This window comes from Myxine glutinosa, chromosome 4 (genome assembly GCF_964187855.1).
Source record: "Myxine glutinosa chromosome 4, kmMyxGlut1.1, whole genome shotgun sequence".
Lineage (NCBI taxonomy): Eukaryota > Metazoa > Chordata > Myxini > Myxiniformes > Myxinidae > Myxine > Myxine glutinosa.
Window position 1 is genome coordinate 183,016,795 of NC_136264.1, and position 21,140 is coordinate 183,037,934.

At 51.0% G+C, this 21,140-nt stretch overlaps 1 protein-coding gene across 2 annotated transcripts in view; it reads right to left on the bottom strand.

Moving 5' to 3' along the window:
* LOC137425544 (sodium- and chloride-dependent taurine transporter-like) overlaps positions 1 to 21,140 on the bottom strand; it is a 197,687-nt gene that overhangs the window by 116,418 nt on the left and 60,129 nt on the right. For both annotated transcript variants that reach the window (XM_068114085.2, XM_068114086.2), the window contains exon 4: positions 931 to 1,063. In XM_068114085.2, the coding sequence (XP_067970186.1) occupies positions 931 to 1,063 (133 nt within the window). The remainder of the gene's footprint in view (positions 1 to 930; positions 1,064 to 21,140) is intronic.

Sequence of the window (21,140 nt, forward strand, 5' to 3'; positions counted from 1 at the left end):
TTATATTACTGAAATACCAATTACATTGCTGGAATACCAATTACATTGCTACAATACCAATTACATTGCTACAATACCAGTTACATTGCTGCAATACCAGTTACATTGCTGCAATACCAATTATATTGCTACAATACTAATTACATTGCTGCAATACTAATTACATTGCTGAAATACCAATTACATTGCTGCAATACCAATTACATTGCTGAAATACCAATTACATTGCTGAAATACCAATTACATTGCTGAAATACCAATTACATTGCTGCAATACCAATTGCATTTCTGAAATACCAATTACACTGCTGCAATACCAATTACATTGCTGCAATACTAATTACATTGCTGAAATACCAATTACATTGCTGAAAGACCAATTACATTGCTGAAATACCAATTACATTTCTGAAATAGCAATTACATTGCTGCAATACCAATTCCATGGCTGAAATACCAATTATAAAAAAAAAATCCATCCAACCACTGCAGTCAAAAGTGTCAAAGTAATAAACAATTTTTCATCCGTTTTATATATTACATCCTTTTCTTTTTTTTAAAGGCAAGGCTGACATACACGATAAAAATTGCTACTATACTCCCCTAACAACACCAACACGGTTTTTTTTTTAAGAGTGAAAGGAAATGCAGTTCAAAACTAGATGTAATCGGCAATTAAGCAAATATTTTTGGAGTGACAATAAATATGCATGATTTACCTGAGCTAAGGTCAAGCTACATTTTTAGGATTATTTTTCTGAAAAATACAGCAGAAATGGCATTTATTTAAAACCATAAACAGGATTGAAACTCCAAACGCCAATCAGGATTAAATAAACATCAAACGGTTCCTAAAACGAATAGAAAGGAGAAGAAAAAGCCCAAAAGCAGCCAAATATTTATTCATCTTTCCATGAATCCGATGTTTACCTTTCCAGAGATCTTCACCCCCTTGAATAAGCACACCCACAAGATGATCCACACCGCCAGCAGGCAGAGCATTAAATCCCATTTCAGTTCACCAACCTCATCTATTCCTCCAGAAATGCTCAGAACCTTCCTCCTGTACACCAGGCAAGAGACAGTCTCAAGTACGCAAGAAAGATGGACTTAAGCCATTTTCTACTCATAGGTGTATCAATTGAAAGTTTGACGAATGTATGTTCAATACACTCATACTCCAACAAAGGGCAAACACAAGAAACGTCAATTGTTAGCATACCATTGTTTCCCACGACAGTTATCAGAGAGAATACCAGTAATACTCTCTATATCTTAGGAAAAATGCCAGGGGCATAGAAAAGCCCCTTTATATGGTATGTGCCATGTGACAAACTATAGAAAATAAGTGACTTTCAATAAATCTTGTGTGTATGCTGCACTACCCTTGTGTTCTTAGGAGGAACCAAGTAATGCACTAGAAAAGTTCATATAAAGAGGCTATCCCACTCCTGACACCAGTTGTCGCGCGAATCCCTCTGGTTAATACCAGGGACCGCGGAAGACCAGAACGGCTTTAACGGAGGCGACGATCAATACAGATTGTGCTATCAAACGCGGGAAGAGAAGAAGGGAAGAGGAAGAAGCGGGAGCACGTAACTGTGGAAGGGGAACGAACTCAAACGGACACAAGATTTGCAGGGAATGGAAAATAATACAAGGGTTTATTTGCAATAAGGATCGGGACAGGGAAACGCGACATTAAATAAAAGTCCTAAATTGGGACGTCCCCACAACTCACTTCAGAAACAGCACACATGAATGGATTAATAAAAGAAAACGTCATGTAATTGTGAATGTAGGGTGCGGTCTTATCTGTCCGTCGTCTTGCAGTGAATCACGGCTCCAAACTCCGGCGTGGAGGAACCCTCCGTCCGCCTCGCACGCTTCACTAGGCCCGAGCCAACGCCCTCTCCGTTCGCACACGAGGTCCCGCCCGTTCACAGTACCGAGCCTCGCTCCCGAACCATGCAGATGGTGAACCAACGACCACCAGGACCTCTCGAGACCAAGAAGAAGCACAAGAGCTTCAAGCACAGAGAGATGTCGTGCAGTGCAAGACAGCCAGAGACATGCAGTGCAAGAGGCAAAGAGTGCAAGGGCTAGAGCTGGAGCTAGAGCTCCCAGAGCTGCTGAAAATGTCCTACAACGCCCTTTTATAACCTGGGCGGTGACGTCAGCCTTGGCGCGCCACCAACCAGTGCCTTCCACCGAACCTTCCAGCTCCTTCTCTCCAATCACACGTTCCCTGTGGCGTGGTCATAGCTCGTGGTGTAGCTGACGGCGGCCACCCAGCGGTGCCCCAATCTGGCTTCTTCCAAAGTCGTTGTAAGGGAAGGGGATTTAATTACTGTGTGCGCTAAAGGGCCTATCTAAGTGTTTACATGTGTGCGTTGTCATAAGGGACAACGGTTTGATTACCAGGTGTGACACACAAGGGCTGTTATCTTTAATCCCTACAACTACCTAGCACACGAACATCCTGGTATGTTCACAGGTATACTCCTTAACCGACAAACCAGACTAAACACACAGAACTTATTACAGGGCAGATTCCCTATCGCGACAGACGAAGCATGTTACCTATTCAGATCTACCTGATTCTAGATATTCCTCTACCCCACCGACATAATACAGCCCCCCCCCCCCCCCCCCCCCAGAACCGTAGCTCCTGCTAGGTTCACTGCAGGCACCACCATTCCAGTCTTAACACTTACTGTCTCACACTTAATTAACCTACGAAATAAAGTAGGAGGCTGTGGGAAGTGAGTCAGACGTCCTACCTATTCTCCTTAGCATGCTAATCCCCTTAACAATCATGCAGGCAAATATTTACAATAATTAGGATTCGTCGTTCCTGTGGTGGGAGGAAACAAACAACACACCAAATCTACTTCACCACAAACTTATCCTTAACCAAAAATTCAAAACTTTATTAAACATCTGTACAAACCCCAGTCTACAGACCGCGTCCCCCGGTGGATGCCACAAGACACAACCTTACCTGCGGGGCCATCCCAATGTACCCATAAATTTCCACGGGCCCTGTTCAGGTGTCACAGGTGAGTGACATGGATCGGTGGATTTCGCCCACATTCATGCACCACAACCCCTTATCCACGCATACCCATTCCATAAGTCATCACACACAAATTCCATTCCATTCAAGCACGTATCGCCCCCCCCCCCCCCCCGGCAGGACCATGGCATTGATGTCATATACAAGTGTGCGCTTCTCTTTCCTCGGCAGCGGGGAGGTACCGCACAAGTAAGATGGTGGGGGCGCTTCAGGCTTTGGTGCCCGCATTCCCAAACACAAGTCAACCGACTCACAAGTTCATTGCCCCCCCCCCCCCTTTCCTCTTGGCCCCGTGACAGCCCAACAGCCCTTTCCACCGTTACCGTGCCGGTGAGGGTCTCCACACACCAGGCTCCGTTGCCTCCTGCTTCCGCGCAGCTCCACGGATCGCCGGGGGTCTCCTTTACCCCACGGCGCCCAACCAGACCCTCCACCGGCGAGCTCCAATTTCCAGATACCACCGGCTGCCAGGGGGAATTGCCGCAGAGGGGGGCCGCAGGCATCGCTCCTCAGAGCCTGATCTGTACCTGCGGACACACACACCTTCCTCACCCACAAGACCCGCTGCCATTCAATTCTCCAGCACAATTCCAAGCAGATGGCAAAAAAGATGTTACAAAACGTTGCCATGGCCTGCTTCACGTGAAATTCCCGTTCACAGTTGAATCACATATTTCCAGAAGCACATTCCAAAACTCAACAATCATCACTCATTCATTTTCTTTCAATCTCACGACCACATGAAAACACGTCACAACACTAACACAAACGCCACCCACAAGACTCTGTGGCACACATTCCATCCCCATCACCAGCCATGTCATCCCTCTCACCCGCCTCCAACTCCGAATTACCTGTCCCCAAATTTAAATAAGTAAGTCCTGAAGCCTGGGACAGTACACCTCAAACACTCACCTCAAGTGCAGGTAGTTGCAGGTTGGTCAGACCCAAAGTGCCATCCACCCTTCACAATCCCAAAATTTATCACTGGGCCGACCAAATTCTCCAAATTTCGCTTTTGTCCCCATGGTACTGGCAGGTATGTGGGTCCGCATCCAACGGTGAACTGTTCTAAACAACTACCTGTGGCTACGACAGCTCCGCACCTCTACCGTGCAAGGGTCATCGGGACAAGGTGAGCAGTCAAAATGCCAACATGGCCCATGAGTGTCCATAAGGGTGCGACCCATCATCCATCCTTCGGCCCCCCTGCGAGGAACACGGCTGCACCAGCCCCAGCTGGCCCATGTGGTGAGCACCTGCTGCCAACAACGCTACTGCACGCACAACCTCGGCCCTGGGGGAGACGGTCGCAGTGCGTGGCTTTCCCCGCACATCACCTACGCCGCCCTCATCCCCCAGTCCACAGAACCGCAGCCCCCCAGTGCCCACCGACACTTGACCACATCAAGGTCCAGTCGACAGCCATGCTCCACCAGGAGACCCACCCAGAAGTCATGGTCCACACACCTCGGACACGCACAGCACCACGTTGACCCTCAGACTACCCAACTCCATCCCCATGACCCCGCGTCCCAAAGATTGGCACAGTCGCCCCCGTACCCAGTTGAAAGATGTGTCCTGCTAACCTGTCAATTTTATCACAGCCAACAACACTTTGGTCTACACACCTGGATCAATAATGGTGTCACTATGCAGTGCCCACCATTTCTCTTCACAAAGTTCACCCTTAAATTTGCATCTACCCTCAGATTACCCATGCCAAACATTTTTCACATTTTGCTAAACTCACCAAAGAAAGATGCTTTGCCATACACATGCCAGCCGAGCATGGCCCATATGCTCGGCTCGTTACACATTCCCGATCACATTCCCATGGCTCTCTTCCCAAACCAAGAGTTCATAAATCATAACGGAACATCTGTGGAAGGTCCCTCTCACACCATCATGTTCCACAGATGCCCCAAGGTTGTCCAGCAGGCTATGTCCATCCCTGCCATTCGGTTTGACCCGCGTCCATAGACCAGCACTGCATGGCAGGTCACCACATGCCGGCTGTCCCAGAGTCTCAGGAGGAGGGTGTCAGGCCGCCTGCCCGGGCGGTCACCACATCAGGCCCAAGTTGGCTGTCCACAGTGCCACCACCAAAGCGCGACCCACAACACTTCCCCCTAGTGGTCCTCAATATATGCCATCCCAGGCTTGAGAAACCACCTCGGACACCCTGGAGGTCTTAACGCCCACCAGGGTCTGCTGACCCTGTCGGCCCGAGCCACACGCTCAGGCGGCGCCGTGACAGACAAGGGACACCACACTCCACCAGACCCCCCGTGGAGCCCAGGTCATACCACGACACCCATGGCTGGACCCCACGTCCAAATCTCGCCAGCACAGCCTCCCAGCTGGCTGGCATTCCCAAATTTACAAAGGGGCAACTTTTCCCCATGGCCATCCTCAATGACCTCCCCTGGTCCACATTCCACAGCCCGGGGACCAACTCCAACCAAGGCTGCTCCACATCAATTTCCCATTTAAATGTAATTTTCTTTTTTCTTTTACAATTTCTCACCACCTGCGCAAAACCACAGCTGCAGGTAACAACTCCCTCGGGTCGTTCTGCCCCTCCCTGCAGCTGGTCCACATTCCCTACGGGGACCAAATCGTCGGAGGGTCGATCTCCCGACTCGCCAAGGTCCAAATCCAGCCCGGAGCCAACACACTCCCCCAACTGGGTATTCAATTTCGGAGCCTCCGTTGCCAAATTAGAGTGTACGGTGAGGGTCCCCTCGGTCACCTCAACCTCTTCCTCGGACCGACTCACCTCATCACCCAAACTCCTTTGGGCCTGATAAAACTTGTCCTCCATGGGACTGTCTCAGGTCCCCAGCCACTTTGTCACATCATGCTCATCATCCCCATCAATAATTTGCAGCCCTGACAGATCTTCATCATTACACACCTGGTCCGGTTCCATTACTCGGACCCCCCTATTGTTATCCCCTCTTGCTCTGCACCACTGCCCTGCTGCTGCAAGGATTCAAATTCATCTCCCTGTTGAGGTGTTGTGACATCCACCCGGCCCCGATAAACCTCCAGGCCACGATGTGGGAAACATCCTCCATTTACCTCTAAACATTCCAAATTTCCTTCCCCATTCACCTGTGGGCACTCCACGTTCACCTGTGGACACTCCCCATTTACTTCCATTGCCATTCCCGGCTCCTGAGCCTCGTGCACATCTGCATGGGCCGCACTCTCTCCCATTCCCAATTTGGCTTCCCCCGTTCCGATTCAATTTGTGCCACCCTTGACCTCTTCTGGGCCCCATGTGAGTCATTCCTTTGTTCTTTCTTTATCTCATTCGTTTGCTCACATGTGGTTTTCGTTTCTTTAATCTGCGCATCCATTCTTTCACAACATCTCCTTATTATCCCCCTCAATTCATCATAATGGGCATTCATTCCCTCCGTTATTTTTTCAAACAGGCCTGTAAATCCATCGGGGCCGTCTCTACGGCGGGGGAAGCTCCACCACTATGCTTAACCCCAACTACTTCCGACTCACTTCGTATGCTTCCCGCATCTTCCATTCTCCTTTCTTCCATGCCGCTCACCTCCTCCATCCGTTAAGAGGAGGTCGCCTTCCCGCGCGGCTCTTACCAGGAATAAAATTTAAATTTGCGCTGTTCGCGTCCCGCGCACCGATCGACGATGCCAATTTATCGCCTCCGACTAAAAAATTTAAATTAACATAAATGCAAATTTCGCATGTGGAAAAAGTAAGTACACCCAATGAAATGTTTTTTTTAATCTTTTTAACATATGTGGACATATCAATATTTGATCTTCATTTAAACAGTATCGATAAATAACGGTGATCTAATTGAAAAAAAAACAATGAAAAATTGACTTTGCAATAATTTATTCAACAAAAAATTAACAGATGCCATTTCCTTCTGTAGTGTAGCAGCATAGCAAACCTGTTGTGCATTTTGTGATACAAGCACCAAATTTGGCACAAATGTACATTAATATGTTGCGAACATTTTCAGATATTGGGCCAGTTGAAATTCCATAATTTTTTTTTTCAATTTTTTTCAAATTTCGTAATTTCAAATTTTTCGGGTGACACCGTCACAATTTCGGTCTTCGAGGCCGGCCGATATAGTGGGGCGGCTTAGCCCAAATATTCAAAAGAATTGTGCATTTTGTGATACAAGCACCAAATTTGGCACAAATGTACATTAATATGTTGCGAACATTGTGTGGTCAGCAATGAAGACGAGAGTCTGAATTACATGTATGCAAAAGACCTTGTGAACCAGTGAAGCAAATACACGGGTAAGCATGAATTAAATCTAGGGCATGATATAATTTCCATGATGTTTACCTCTACACTCAATGGTGGAAGGAGGTAATGTTTTGATCCCAGCTTGTCTGTATGTCTGTTTGTCTGTTAGTCCACAAAATTCCAGACAAAGCTTGTAGTAGTGGTAGTTGTAGTGGTAGTGGTGATAACAGAAATTGTTATATAGAACTGAACTTATATTATTATTATATGCAGTAAATAACTTCATTTCTATATGCCCTGCAGTGGACAGGTTAATTGGTTTATGCACTGAAGGGGTCACCCTGGTGTGCACTGCTGTGTTCTGCCTCACTGAGTTGTTCAGGTATGATGTACTCAGCACAAGCTTCCGGTCGGCCCGGAGGTGGGGGTGCGTGGCCTGTCACGGAACGTCAAAACAAACGGCCTGCCGGGGCCGCCCAAAAGTCGGGCGTGAGGGGAGCGTCCACTAATGGAACGCCTCTCGCTTCCCAGATCGAGGGCCACGTGGTCAGGAGAACCTCGTCCCTTCCGGTCACACTTTGCCTATCGGCCGGCCTCGAAGACCGAAATTGTGACGGTGTCACCCGAAAAATTTGAAATTACGAAATTTGAAAAAATTTGAAAAAAAAAATTACGGAATTTCAAGTGGCCCAATATCTGAAAATGTTCGCAACATATTAATGTACATTTGTGCCAAATTTGGTGCTTGTATCACAAAATGCACAATTCTTTTGAATATTTGGGCTAAGCCGCCCCACTACTGTGGAAAAAGTAAGTATAAAGCGCGGCGTTACGCGCGCTGCTTGTGAGCAAGGAGGAAGCGGACAAGCGGTAACATATAAACGTCTTTATTGTAAGAGCACACTGTAACACTAAACTGCTCCGGGCTGGTCGCCCGGTGTATATCATGAGGCCACGCCTACCCCTCGGGCGTGGCCACCGCCCACTTGGTGCGTGGAATGATGTCACCACGCCAGTGGGCTTTTGTGTCCGCCACACGCGCCCCACCAGAATTCCCGCGCACCTGGAGGGCCAGTTTGCGGGGCAGACGAATGACCCGGCCGAAGCGCCCCCTGGCGATCGGCGGCGTCCGGGGTGCAGGGATGCCAGGTGGGATGCCCCTGGCTGCCCCTGGGATGGGTGCAGGACCGGGGGCGGCGTGGCGGCGGGGCTGGGCGGTGCCGGGGGTCCGCCCGCAGGAGGGCGGCCCCGACGTGGGGGTCGGGCCACTGGCGGTGGATGGTCCACATCGAGGTGGGCCGGCTTGAGGCGGTCTACCGAAACGCGGTCAGGAGTACCGCCGATGTCCAGGGTGAAGTGCTTCGCCCCGGTCTCCAGCATGCGGAAAGGCCCGTCGTACGGGGGCCGCAGTGGTGTCCGATGGGCATCGTGGCGGACGAAGACGTACTCCGCCGTGTGAAGCTCCGGGGCGACGTGCGTCGGTGGGTGCCCGTGGCATGCCGTTGGCACCGGGGCGAACCTCTGGGCGGTCTCTTGCAGAGCGGAGCGCTGCTGTGCCGCGGACCATGGTGCCGTGGAGTCGGGGAGGAACTCGCCCGGCACCCGCAGCGGTTGCCCGAAGACCAACTCCGCCGCGGATGCGCGCAGGTCCTCCTTGGGCGCCGTCCAGAGGCCCAGCAGGACCCAGGGGAGCCTGTCGACCCAGCCGCCGTCGCGGAGGGTGGCCCGGAGCACGGCCTTCAATGAGCGGTGAAATTGCTCACACAGGCCGTTAGCCTGGGGGTGGTAGGCCGTGGTTCGGTGCAGCCGGACCCCGAGCCCCTGCGCAACCGCCCCCCAGAGCTCCGAGGTGAACTGGGGGCCGCGGTCGGATGAGATGTCTGAGGGGGCGCCGAACCGGGCGACCCAGGTGGCGATGAAAGCCTGCGCGACATCGGCCGCCGTTGTCGACGCCAAGGGCACGGCCTCCGGCCACCGGGTGGTGCAGTCCACCATGGTGAGGACGTAGGTGAAACCCCGCGAGGGGGGCAGAGGTCCCACCAGGTCCACGTGGACGTGGTCAAACCGGCGTTCCGGCACCGTGAACGGGGCCAACGGGGCCTGGGTGTGCCGGTGCACCTTGGCGCGCTGGCACGCGAGGCACGTCCTGGCCCAGCCGCGGACGGCCTTCCGGAGGCCATGCCAGACGAACTTGTCGGCGATCAGCCTTTGGGAGGCCCTCGCGCCCGGGTGGGACAGGCCGTGGATGGCGTCAAACACCTGGCGCTGCCAGCCCGCGGGCACGATGGGGCGAGGACGCCCGAGGGAGACGTCGCACAAGAGGGCCGCGCCCGCGCCGTCGAACGGCACCTCGGTGACGCGGAGGCCCGTGACGGCGGTCCGCAAGGCCTGGACGTCGGGGTCAGCGGCCTGGTCCGCTGCCATCCGGGCATAGTCGATGCCGAGGTGGACTGCGTGGGCGACGGCCCGGGAAAGGCAATCCGCCACCGGGTTGTCCTTCCCCGCGACGTGCTGGATGTCCGTCGTGTACTCGGACACGGCCGAGAGGTGATGCTGCTGCCGGGCCGACCACGGCTCGGTGACCTTGCCCATCGCGAAGATCAGCGGCTTGTGGTCGACGAAGGCAGTGAACGCCTGGCCCTCGAGCAGATGGCGGAAGTGCCTGACCGCCAAGTGAAGTCCGAGCAACTCGCGGTCGAAGGTACTGTAACGGCGTTCGGGCGGGCGAAGCTGCCGGCTAAAGAACGCCAGCGGTTGCCAAGCTCCACGCACCCATTGCTCGTGCACCGCGCCCACCGCGTAGTCCGAGGCATCGGTGGTGAGGGCGATCGGTGCATCGGGCGCCGGGTGCGCGAGCATGGTGGCGTTAGCCAAGGCGAGCTTCGCACCCGTGAACGCCGTGTCCATCTGCTCGGTCCAGGTAACGTCGCCTTTGCCCGGCTTACCTCGGAGAGCTTCGTGCAGGGGGCGCAGGAGCTGGGCGATACGGGGCAGGAACCGATGGTAAAAGTTCACCATGCCCAGGAACTCCTGCAGCCCTCTGATCGTGCGGGGGCGCGAAAAACCCCTTCACCACCTCCACCTTGGCCGGCAGGGGGACGGCTCCGTGCCTGGTGACACGGTGCCCCAGAAAATCGATTGTGGCAGCGCCGAACCGGCACTTTGCGGGGTTCACAATCAGGCCATGCTGGCCCAGGCGTTCGAAGAGCGTGCGGAGGTGGCGTAGGTGCTCTTCGCGGGACGCGCTGGCGACGAGGATATCGTCCAGGTAGACGTAGACAAAATCCAAGTCGCGCAGGACGCTGTCCATCAGTCGCTGGAACGCCTGAGCCGCATTCTTCAGACCGAAGGGCATGCGCAGGAACTCGAAGAGTCCGAATGGCGTGATGACCGCCGTCTTCGGGACGTCCTCCGGCCTGACGGGGACCTGATGGTAGCCGCGTATGAGGTCCACCTTCGAGAAGAAGGACCTGCCCGCCAAATGGGCGGAAAAGTCCTGAATGTGGGGGACGGGGTAGCGGTCGGGAGTCGTGGCGTCATTGAGACGGCGATAGTCCCCGCACGGTCGCCATCCCCCGCCGGGCTTCGCCACGATGTGCAGAGGCGACGCCCAAGCGCTCTCTGAGCGCCGAACGATGCCGAGTCGCTCCAGGGTAGCGAACGCCGCTTTTGCCACCGCCAGCTTCGTCGGCTCGAGGCGGCGTGCCCGGGCGTAGACCGGTGGCCCGACGGTGGGGATGTGATGGGCCACCCCGTGCTTGACGGCCCCCGCCGAGAAGGTGGGCCGCGTGAGGGCCGGGAAGCCGGCGAGGAGGCGGGTGAATGCGTCCGCTGCCGGAAGCGTACAGACCACGTGGCCGGAACCGAATCGTTCGGCAAGCCGCTTGGCAAGCCGCTCTTTGAGCTGGGCAACGCACAAGCGAGCGAGCTGAACGTCTCGGCCTGGACAAGCCGTCTGCGCTTGACGTCGACCAGGAGCCCATTAGCGCACAGGAAGTCCGCGCCAAGCAGTGCCATGGGCACGTCGGCGGTGACGAACGTCCATCGGAAAACCTGCCCGCCAAACCGCAGAGAGAGGCAGCGTTTTCCGTACGTACGGATGGGCGTCCCGTTCGCGGCAAGCAGCGCGGGGCCCCCACCCGCAGCGTGCTTGTCTGACGTGCCGGCGGGAATGACACTCACCTGCGCTCCCGTGTCGCACAGGTAACGGCGCCCGGAGAAGGTGTCCGTTATGAACAGCAGGCTGCTCGAACGGCCGGCGCTCATCGCCACTATTGAGCGCCGGCCCGGGCGTTTCCCGACCCGTTGAAGGAGCACGGCGGATGACACCGCCGAGCTCCGTGGCCGAACTTGGCGTGGAACCAGCACCAGGTGGTGGAGCTGGAGGAGCGCGGCTGGCTCCGCCAGGCCGGTGGAGTTGGCGGGTTTCCCCGCGGTGGCGGTTTTCGCCGCGGCGGTGGGCGGGGCGTGGCGGCGTTCACGAGGTGCGTATCAGCATGCTGCTGAACATCAGCGTGCTGTAGAAGCTGATGCTGTGGAACATGCTGCTGAACATCAGCGTCGAGGGCCGTGACGGCCATGCCGACGCTCGCCCGCGTGTCCGAAGCGGCGAAGTACCTGTCCGCCTCGGCTGCCAATGCTCGGGGTTCCGTTAGCTCGGTCCCGGCCAACGCGAGGCGAACCTGCGCTGGAAGTTGGCGCCGGAAAAGCGCCCGGAATAGCGAACCGGGGGCTTCGTCGCCCAACAGTGACAGCATATGGTCCATTCGGACCGACGGGCGCGTCTCACCGAGCTCGGGGAGATCCAGGAGGCGGTCGGCCCGTGCGTCGTCCATGAGGCCGAACGTGGCTAGGAGTAGCCGCTTGAGTGCCTCGTACTTGTGGCCGTCCGGTGGGTGGCGAAGGACGGACACAACTCGAGCGGCCGTGCCGGGCCCGAGGGAGGCGACGACATGGCAGTAGCGCAGGTCGTCGTTGGTGAGGCGCCGAAGCTGAAATTGGGCTTCGGCTTGAACGAACCAGACTTCGGCCTGGGCCTCCCAAAATTCGGGAAGTTTAATCGCCATTGCCTTGTCGTTGGCCATTGCAATGGCGTCGTGTTCGGAAGGATCGCTACGGCAGATCCAACGTCGAGGGTCACCAGTAAAGCGCGGCGTTACGCGCGCTGCTTGTGAGCAAGGAGGAAGCGGACAAGCGGTAACATATAAACGTCTTTATTGTAAGAGCACACTGTAACACTAAACTGCTCCGGGCTGGTCGCCCGGTGTATATCATGAGGCCACGCCTACCCCTCGGGCGTGGCCACCGCCCACTTGGTGCGTGGAATGATGTCACCACGCCAGTGGGCTTTTGTGTCCGCCACAAGTACACCTTTTTTTTTTTTTTTTGTATACAAGGTCGAAGCTCGTGAAAGAGCTAACATTAATCACACAAAAAGTCAAACCGACACACTAAACACAAAATAAGGGGAGTGGTAGACAAGATGGGGAGAGGAGGGGAAGCACACAAACACAACATTTGAGAGCAGGGACATCGGGAGATGTGTGGGAGGGAGAGGGCTTGGGGGGAGGAGGCATGGGAAGGCGGGGGGTGGGGGGAGGTGGGAGAAGTATGAAACACAAGGACACCAAGGACTTCCAGGAAAGAACAGGACATACAGGACATACTCTGACTGTGTGCCAATCACACTCTTAAAGAAAGTACCATGAAAATATCACTTGCATCAAATGAACAATACATATGATGGTACCATCATTCCCCAATGCTCTCAAAGCAATATAGTAGGCTACGGCAGACAGGTGAAATATTTGGGAGAATTGTGACTTTGATGATACAAGCACGAGAGTTGGCACACAGAATATGCCCTAAGGAAGATATTTGGCTATAGGGCCATTGCAGATTTGTCCTGTGACAACAATGGCGGCCATTTTTTTTTTAAAAGGACAAATCTGCGATGGCCCTATAGCCAAATATCTTTCTTAGGACATACTCTGACTGTGTGCCAAATGCCATGCTTGTATCATCAAAGGCACAATTCCTGCACCTATCTGCCATCTATCTATAATTCCAGTAATCTCTGTCTGTACGTTTGTACGTTTGTCTGTCTGTGACCGCTGTTTCTCGACAACCACGGGTCCGATATACTTTTCACTTGCCAGGTATATTGCTGGGGACCCGAGGATGTGCCTTTTCAAGGTTTCATATTAATCGGACAATTACTTACCGAGCTATGTCCAAAAAACGATTCAACCAATCAGAGAGCAGCGAACGATCGCGTGTGCCGAACGTGGCGGGCACACTCTGCCTCGGATGGCACATTTGAGAGCGTATTCATTTATTTCACGTTTGCAAACTATGTTGGCGTTAAACTATGTTTTACAACTAATAAAAACGAATTTGCGATTCATTCGCTTTCCTGCGCGTTTGTGCACGCGATGGCGATTTCTTTACCAAACTCCGGAAGCCGTTCGCTTTGGACCAAACCATTGCATGTAAATAGAGGGGGGGGATTGTCACCACTCGCAAGCCGTTCGCTTTGGACCAAACCATTTCATGTAAATAGAGGGGGGGGGATATAATTTTAGATATATATATAGTACGGGCATGCCCTAGTACTAATAAACTCACGATACGCCAAACGTGAGTGGAATGTAACACTCCCCAAAGTCCGTGCACGAATCCCTACGCTGGGTGAAGATGTAAGTTGTGCAGAACGGCAAGAACAACAAGCAGGTATCGGCGCGGCTGCGAACGAGGAGTTATGTGAGATGTCGATATGGGAATTGAGCCGATATGGGAACCAACGGCGATCCACACAATGATGTCGATATGGGAATCCCAACGACAAAACACGAAGCACCAGGCGGACGGCCTCTTCGAGGAAAAATGGCAGATCGGCCTGTAATGGAGCTCTTGCTTTCCCACCAACAATAGGTCACGCTTGGTAATAAAACCTGTGACGCCGGTTTAATTGCAATCGCAATATAGGACGATGTCGTGGTCAATCCCTTTCATGGGAAGCCTCAACTCATTCACAACCAATATCAAGAAAGTCCGCTCGCAGCCTCGATGCGACTCACGGCTGTCTCTCTCTCATGGCCGTCTCCTCTCCCTCCGATCTCCTCCGATCTCCTCCGATCTCCTCTCCCTCCGATCTCCTCCTCTCTCCTCTCCCTCCGATCTCCTCCTCTCTCCTCTCCCTCCGATCTCCTCCTCTCTCCTCTCCCTCCGATCTCCTCCTCTCTCCTCTCCCTCCGATCTCCGCCTCTCTCCTCTCCCTCCGATCTCCTCCTCTCTCCTCTTCCGGTTTCTTTTCCGGGTTTTCCTTCACAAACATTTATTTTTACCTTTTACTGAAGTCATCTCCATTTCACACAGAAATGTTACCAACAATATTACCTGAAACTAAAAACCCTACAAGTATATAATAATGTTACGGTTTTGCAATAAATGCAAAAATAAATTTTTGCAATAAATAATGTTACGGTTTTGCAATGTTACGGTTTAAGACACCCCCTCTAGTTAATTACACGACAACATGTATCCTGCATTAGTCAGTTATTTCTTATTAAATGTAAAGATTAGCTCCCATTCCATTGTGTAGTAATTAAAGCAGATATGCGTTGAGTTAGGCAGGATACCAACCCCTCGTATGGTTGAATGAGGACGTTGGTTCGTGGGCGGGGAGAAACAGTCCACGTGATCAACCGCGACAGTGGTAGGCGGGGAATGAAACCTTCCAAAAGGAGGCGGGGAATAAAACCTTCCAGGGGGGAGGCGGGGCGCAATGACCGCACGTGACCAACCTCGGTCAATGGGAGGCCATGGAACCTTCTAGAAGGATATTCCATCCGATAAAGGCCCGTGCCAATCTCTCTCTCCTCGTTCGTCCTTCAAGCAGTCTGTCCTACGAGCTGGTTCGTCCGTGCTGCCCTTCTCGTTTGTCCTCCAAGCTGGTTCTGCATCCGTGCTGGGCCGTCCGCGGTGCTGGGTCATCCGCCGTGCGATCCTCCATCGTGCTGTCTGCCGGATCGAACCGTACGCCACGCGCGGAAACTGCCGGACACGAGTGCGCATCCGCACGTCCACCGGTACGAGTCTAACAGGTGTGCGATTCACCCCATTTGTGAGTGTGCCAGGCGCCTGTGTCGGGATTAGATCGGTAAGAATTGTTAAGTCTGCTTCTCGTCCTTTTTTCTGTGCCATTGTAAATAAAAGACATGTGCATTTTGTTTCCTTTCGACCTGCTCGTGTGCGTCCTTTAACCCATTGACCCAGCATCGTTCTATACCAAATCCGGTTGCTCAATTAGGCCCGTATATCACGCAGGGTAAAGTCGCGACCCAAGCCATGCGATAAGCTTGGCGCACCTGATTGGAATAAGGTGTGGGAACGCGAGGGGTTCAATTCCCGGTCTTCCTGGCCACGTGGGCTTGAAGGTATTCGGGTCGCGATCGATAACCCTTTGACCCGTGATTGGTGGATTGGCGATTGGAGTTGCTACGCACCCGCCGGCCGTGAGTTTCGTCTCGCGGTCAACGGCCCGTGGACCCGGTGTCTGAGGGGCAACGGGTACTTATCCCCACCCTTAGTACATCGACAGACCCAGGATCCGCAACAATAACAACAAAGGCGGAAGCGACGAATCCGTAACAATACATTGACCTGACCTTTTCTAAGGGGATTTTTAATTGTGAGATTAAGTGGGTGTGAGTGTTATATTTTTGTTTATCATGGTAAAATGCATATATACATTTATCACTCATTTTTGGGAGACTCAAATGGTTAGCGTCATGTTACAACTTGATGTGAAGGTAGATCTGGTGATGACATCACGACTGGCATTTTTGCAGAGCTCTGGCACCTCAAAATTTGGCACTCCACCACGGTGCACTCCTAAACTGCTGGAAAGAATGAGTTAAATAATGATTGTACTGGCGGGGTTGGAGTTCATGGTTCATGGGCAGGTTTTAAGTGTAAATAATTTTTTTAAGAGTCCCAGAGGTTCAGGGTTGGGGGAAGCATCCTAATTCTCTCCATGTGAATGTATATTGTATAGCGCCGCTTCTGGTACGATTTGGTATTTCAAGTCCTCTGTTAGTAATCCTGTGGGAATTTACGTGTTAGTAGGGAGGCGAAGTGGAAAAAAGAGGCCCAGATAACTTTTTAAAATCATTTAATATTAGAAGCTGGCATCCACTATGGATAGTTAGGCCATGGGGTGGTGCTTTGGACCAGGGTGGATGCCACCCCACATTTTTCCGAAAAGGGTCTTAAATTAACCCTTTTCCCAAAAAACACAATTTGGAAAATAGTCCAAAATGTGGGGTGGAGGTTTACATGATTGGTCATTACTAATTAACCAATAGTCACAAAGAAGCAAATGACCACTTATCTTGTAGCTACAAACATAATAGCTATAAGTTGATAGTAACAAATTTTCAATCAGTTGATTATTAAGGGCACCAGGGTCCAAAATGTCATGTGACCCTTAAAACCCCTAAATTTCGGGTACTGCTTAGTTTGAACCCCCAGAATAAATATTAACATTCAATATAGATCTTTAAAACAAATATTGTTTTAAAGTAGATATATGTGAGCAGTTTTTGAAAAAAGTCCTATTACTCAGTCTTAAAAGGGGTATGAATTAAAGAGGGTCAAATTTGGCCCCTTTTTTACAGAAAAAAATTCAGAATTTCGGGTTTGTCAACTTTATTTTCAGCAAGGATCACATGGATACCACACTTCATAATTCGTTTGCATATTTGGGCACTATGAGATGAGGATGTAAGTGGATACAAGGGGTCTGGGGGGAAAAGGGAGGAATTTGGACCCCTTTTAAACCTAAATTATGTGTAGGGGCCTACAGAAACTTGTCATCATTACAGTGCTGCAACAATTTATTCAGGGGCAATAAAATAATAAATTATCCCCTAAAAGTGTTGCTTTCAGTCAATAGAGGCCATCTTTGCTGTTGAGTTCACTGAAAGTGCATTGCTGTCATTCCATCTTTCAAAGCATATTATCTCATTTACATGACTTTGCACTTTCATGACATGAAATTGGAGTCTGCACCTGGAGTCATTTGCAAAGATGTTGCCAATGTTCCATCAATATGATCACACAAATTATGCACGTTGGGGCACAGTCTACCTTGCGGACATGCGCAGCCTCCCACAGACGGCACCCTTGGTCCACCGCCAATTTGAAAATGGACAATTCTCCATCAAGCGTTCAGAATCGAAGTTTTGTCAGGTTGCAACAGACCAAGCCTTAGAGCACATAAACAGAGTGGCCAAGGTATGTGGAGGATTAGTTGTGATCACAAGGATTGATTCTGTGAGGGACAAATGGTGTTTAACTCTGAATTAAAAATCTGCCATATCTGATGCCACATTTAAAATGTTTAACATGGATATTGATGATATAAACAGTGACTGGGAACACCAAGAAGCTGGACCTGCTCGACTAGCACGTGACGAATCGGATACAAAGAAGTTGGTCCATGAACTGGAGCGTTTCCAAGTTTTTGACAGTTTGTCCAATGAACTTGTTGTCATCACCACATCAGATGTGGCACCTGATGATGTAGCCAGCGCTCTAATCAATGCAGAATCCATGGGAGAGAAGGTCTTGGAGGAGTTTGTCACAGCACGACTCAAGGAAAAGTCAGAGGACTTTTATTCAAAAATGAAGCGCCATAAACCAAAAAACACTAGAGAGCATGTACCATGTCAAAGTCCGAGATGGTGGAGGTAAAGAGAAGACCATAAAGGCTGACAGAGATCTTCGAAGAAGACTATTAGTTGCATCTCAGGGTGGTCAGGAAATTGACATGAAGAGCATTTTAGAACATGAATTGAGTCCAGTCCCACTTTCCCTTGCATCTACCAATTTCAAATTAAATAAGGGCAATAAGGCAGACCTAGCTACACTACTGATTTAGGATGTGGATGTAAAAAGTGAGATTCCAAAGAGTGACAAGAAGTCATGTGGAGTCATAGATGGGCCAGCACTCATTCAGGCAACTGGAAAACCAGATGGTGCAAAGACATTTGGAGACTTGGCGGACACATTCGTAACCAAGGTATTGAACAATTACTGTGCCACATGTTGTAGAGTAGATGTTTTATTTGACAGATACAATGACTTGTCTATCAAAAGCGGCACAAGGGAACAGCGGACGGGGTCAATTCGACCAATCAGGCGGCGTATCGATAATAGAGCAGTGAAACTGCCCCAAAACTGGAGACAATATATCAGCCTATCTGCCAACAAGGAAAACCTGGCTTCTTTCCTCAGCAACGAGCTGAGGGCCCAGTCTGGCAGGGTTCCTCCAAATGGAGAACTGGTCATAGCAGGGGGATTTGAGAACGTGATGGAGACATTCACCACAAGCGAGAGGGACATATCCCATTTACGTGCAAACCATGAAGAAGCGGACACTCGTATTCTGCTCCATGCGAAAGATGCTTTAGAACAAGGCTTTGAAAAAAATTATTATTAACTGTAAAGACACCGACGTCTTGGTGATGGCCACATAATTGTTGACAGGGTCCACTTCGGAAATTTGGATGAGGGCAGGAACACTAAACAACACAAAAAACATTCCACTTCACTTGATAGATATTCCATCAGAAGTGAAGCAGAACCTGATCCCATTCCATGCCCTCACAGGGTGCGATTCCACGAGCCAGTTCTCAGGGAAAGGTAAAAAGAGTGCCTGGAAGGTCTTCCTGCAACACCCATCTTTGCTTAGTGGCTTGGGAGAGTACGAACTTTCTGAAATGACATTTGGTGAAGTTGAAAAGTTTGTGTGCATTTTGTATACAGGGAATGACAACATGGAACATATTGTTGCGGATCTCAACGTCGGCCCTTTTTCCCCTTACCAAGGGGGGATTAATCCCCTTGTCTGTGACTGACCGACGTGAGTCCTGAAGCTGCCCAGCTCCATCCGGAGAGGCAGGTGAGCAACCTCGTTCGAGACCGTGGACAAGATGTTATTTTGCCGAGCGGATGGCAGCCCACGGCTCAAACCGTTAACAGAAACTAGACCCGATTCTTATTCGTTGGCCAAATCGTGCCACAGGTATTCAATGAGGGAAAAGACAAGGACAAACGGATGTGAAGGAAAGAAGGCAAGGTAGGAAGAACAGGATTTATTAACCAATTACTATTTACACAATCAAAGAAACCAAAGAAGATGGAAAGATACGAAAATAAAGACAGAAGGAGGAGAAGACACAGTGCAAATATTAACTTATCTATACAGGCTTAACTTAAACCCCAGGACAAGACACACAAAACAGACGACAATCAGACTTACACAAATGGGGAATGAAGGCAGGAACGAATGGCTGGAAGGGGAGGAAGGTTCAGCTGGAGCTTGCTCCCGCACGGGACGTCGGGCTCGACCTCGACGGCCACCGATGCCACCGATCCCACAGCAATCTGGTTCCCGTGTAGCAGCGGGTCGAAGCTGCGTGTCACAGGGGGTCACGGCTCACTCATCTCCCTCCTGAGGTGGGGGCGTCGCGTGACAGGTTATATAGCACCACACCCTGGAACGCTCGCGAAACTGCCCGATCGTTCTCTCTCCGCCCTCTCAAGCCAAACCCCTCATCCTTGGTTGGTTGATCGGGGCTGGTTCACTCCTCCCTCTGATGATGAGGTGGGGCCACACCCTTCTTCCCCGAGTTGACCGCGTGTTCAATGGAGGGCGAATGCAGTTGGCAATGCGAATCACGATGGTGATGCCAATAACCCCACCCAAAGTTACTGGCATTTTGAAGATGCCATGGGGGCATTGAAGGGATCCTATCTTATTTCAATTCGGTGCAATGCAGTGTCAATTAATGGGAGACAGAGCCTTATACTGACATAGAATAAAGAAATAACTATAGAAAGGTTCTATGGTGGCCTACGTGCTTGTATATGGACCAGCTATGGTGCACTCATTTCAATTAACAGCCAATTAGAGGGGAAATGTACATAGGAAATTTTAATACTAAATTTACAAAGTGAAGGTTCTAAAAACCGTAACAATATCAATGAAGTGAGACACCACTTATTCGTCAAGGGAAGAAAGTCGCTTGAATCCCTCCCTCCTACTAAGGATGCCCTTAAACATCATGTTGAACGAGCAAATTATCAAAGTTGTGTCTGGAGGCAAGCACTTGAACCCAAACAAGTGCTCCCCGATCCAATAACTAGAGGCTGGAAAAAGGAAGGGAACACATTGAAGCCAATCCTAACGACACTGGATTCTGTACCAGAGAAATACCTGCAACTCGTTCCATGTCAATGCCGAGGTGGTTGTACAGGTCGATGTGGATGTGCTGCTAATGGTATACCTTGTATTGCTGGCTGTTTCTGTGGTGGAGTGTGTCACAACCCAAACAACCATGTGGATGAGGACAGCGACTAGTTATTCATGTAGTAGTACTTCTTGCACATTCAGGTCGGCCAGTACCTACAAATGCCTAACCTTTGACCACTAAACTAAAGTACAGGAACTGTAGAGGTACTGTAGTGTGCTGCTGGCAAATGTTAGACATCAAAGGGTCAATTTTGGACCCTTCCATTCTACTATCCAATCATTTTAATCATCTATATAATAATACCGTAAGGACTCGACTTTGTTATCCCTTTTATGCCGCACCCAGTGACCCGATGCCCACGGCACTAATGGATTTACCATCCACGAACCGCGCTCTTTGTTTATCACGTACAGACATACTCGAAAAATCTGAATTCGCCGACTTTGGGACCCAAAAGCATTCGATTAACGGCCGATACGACGCCATAT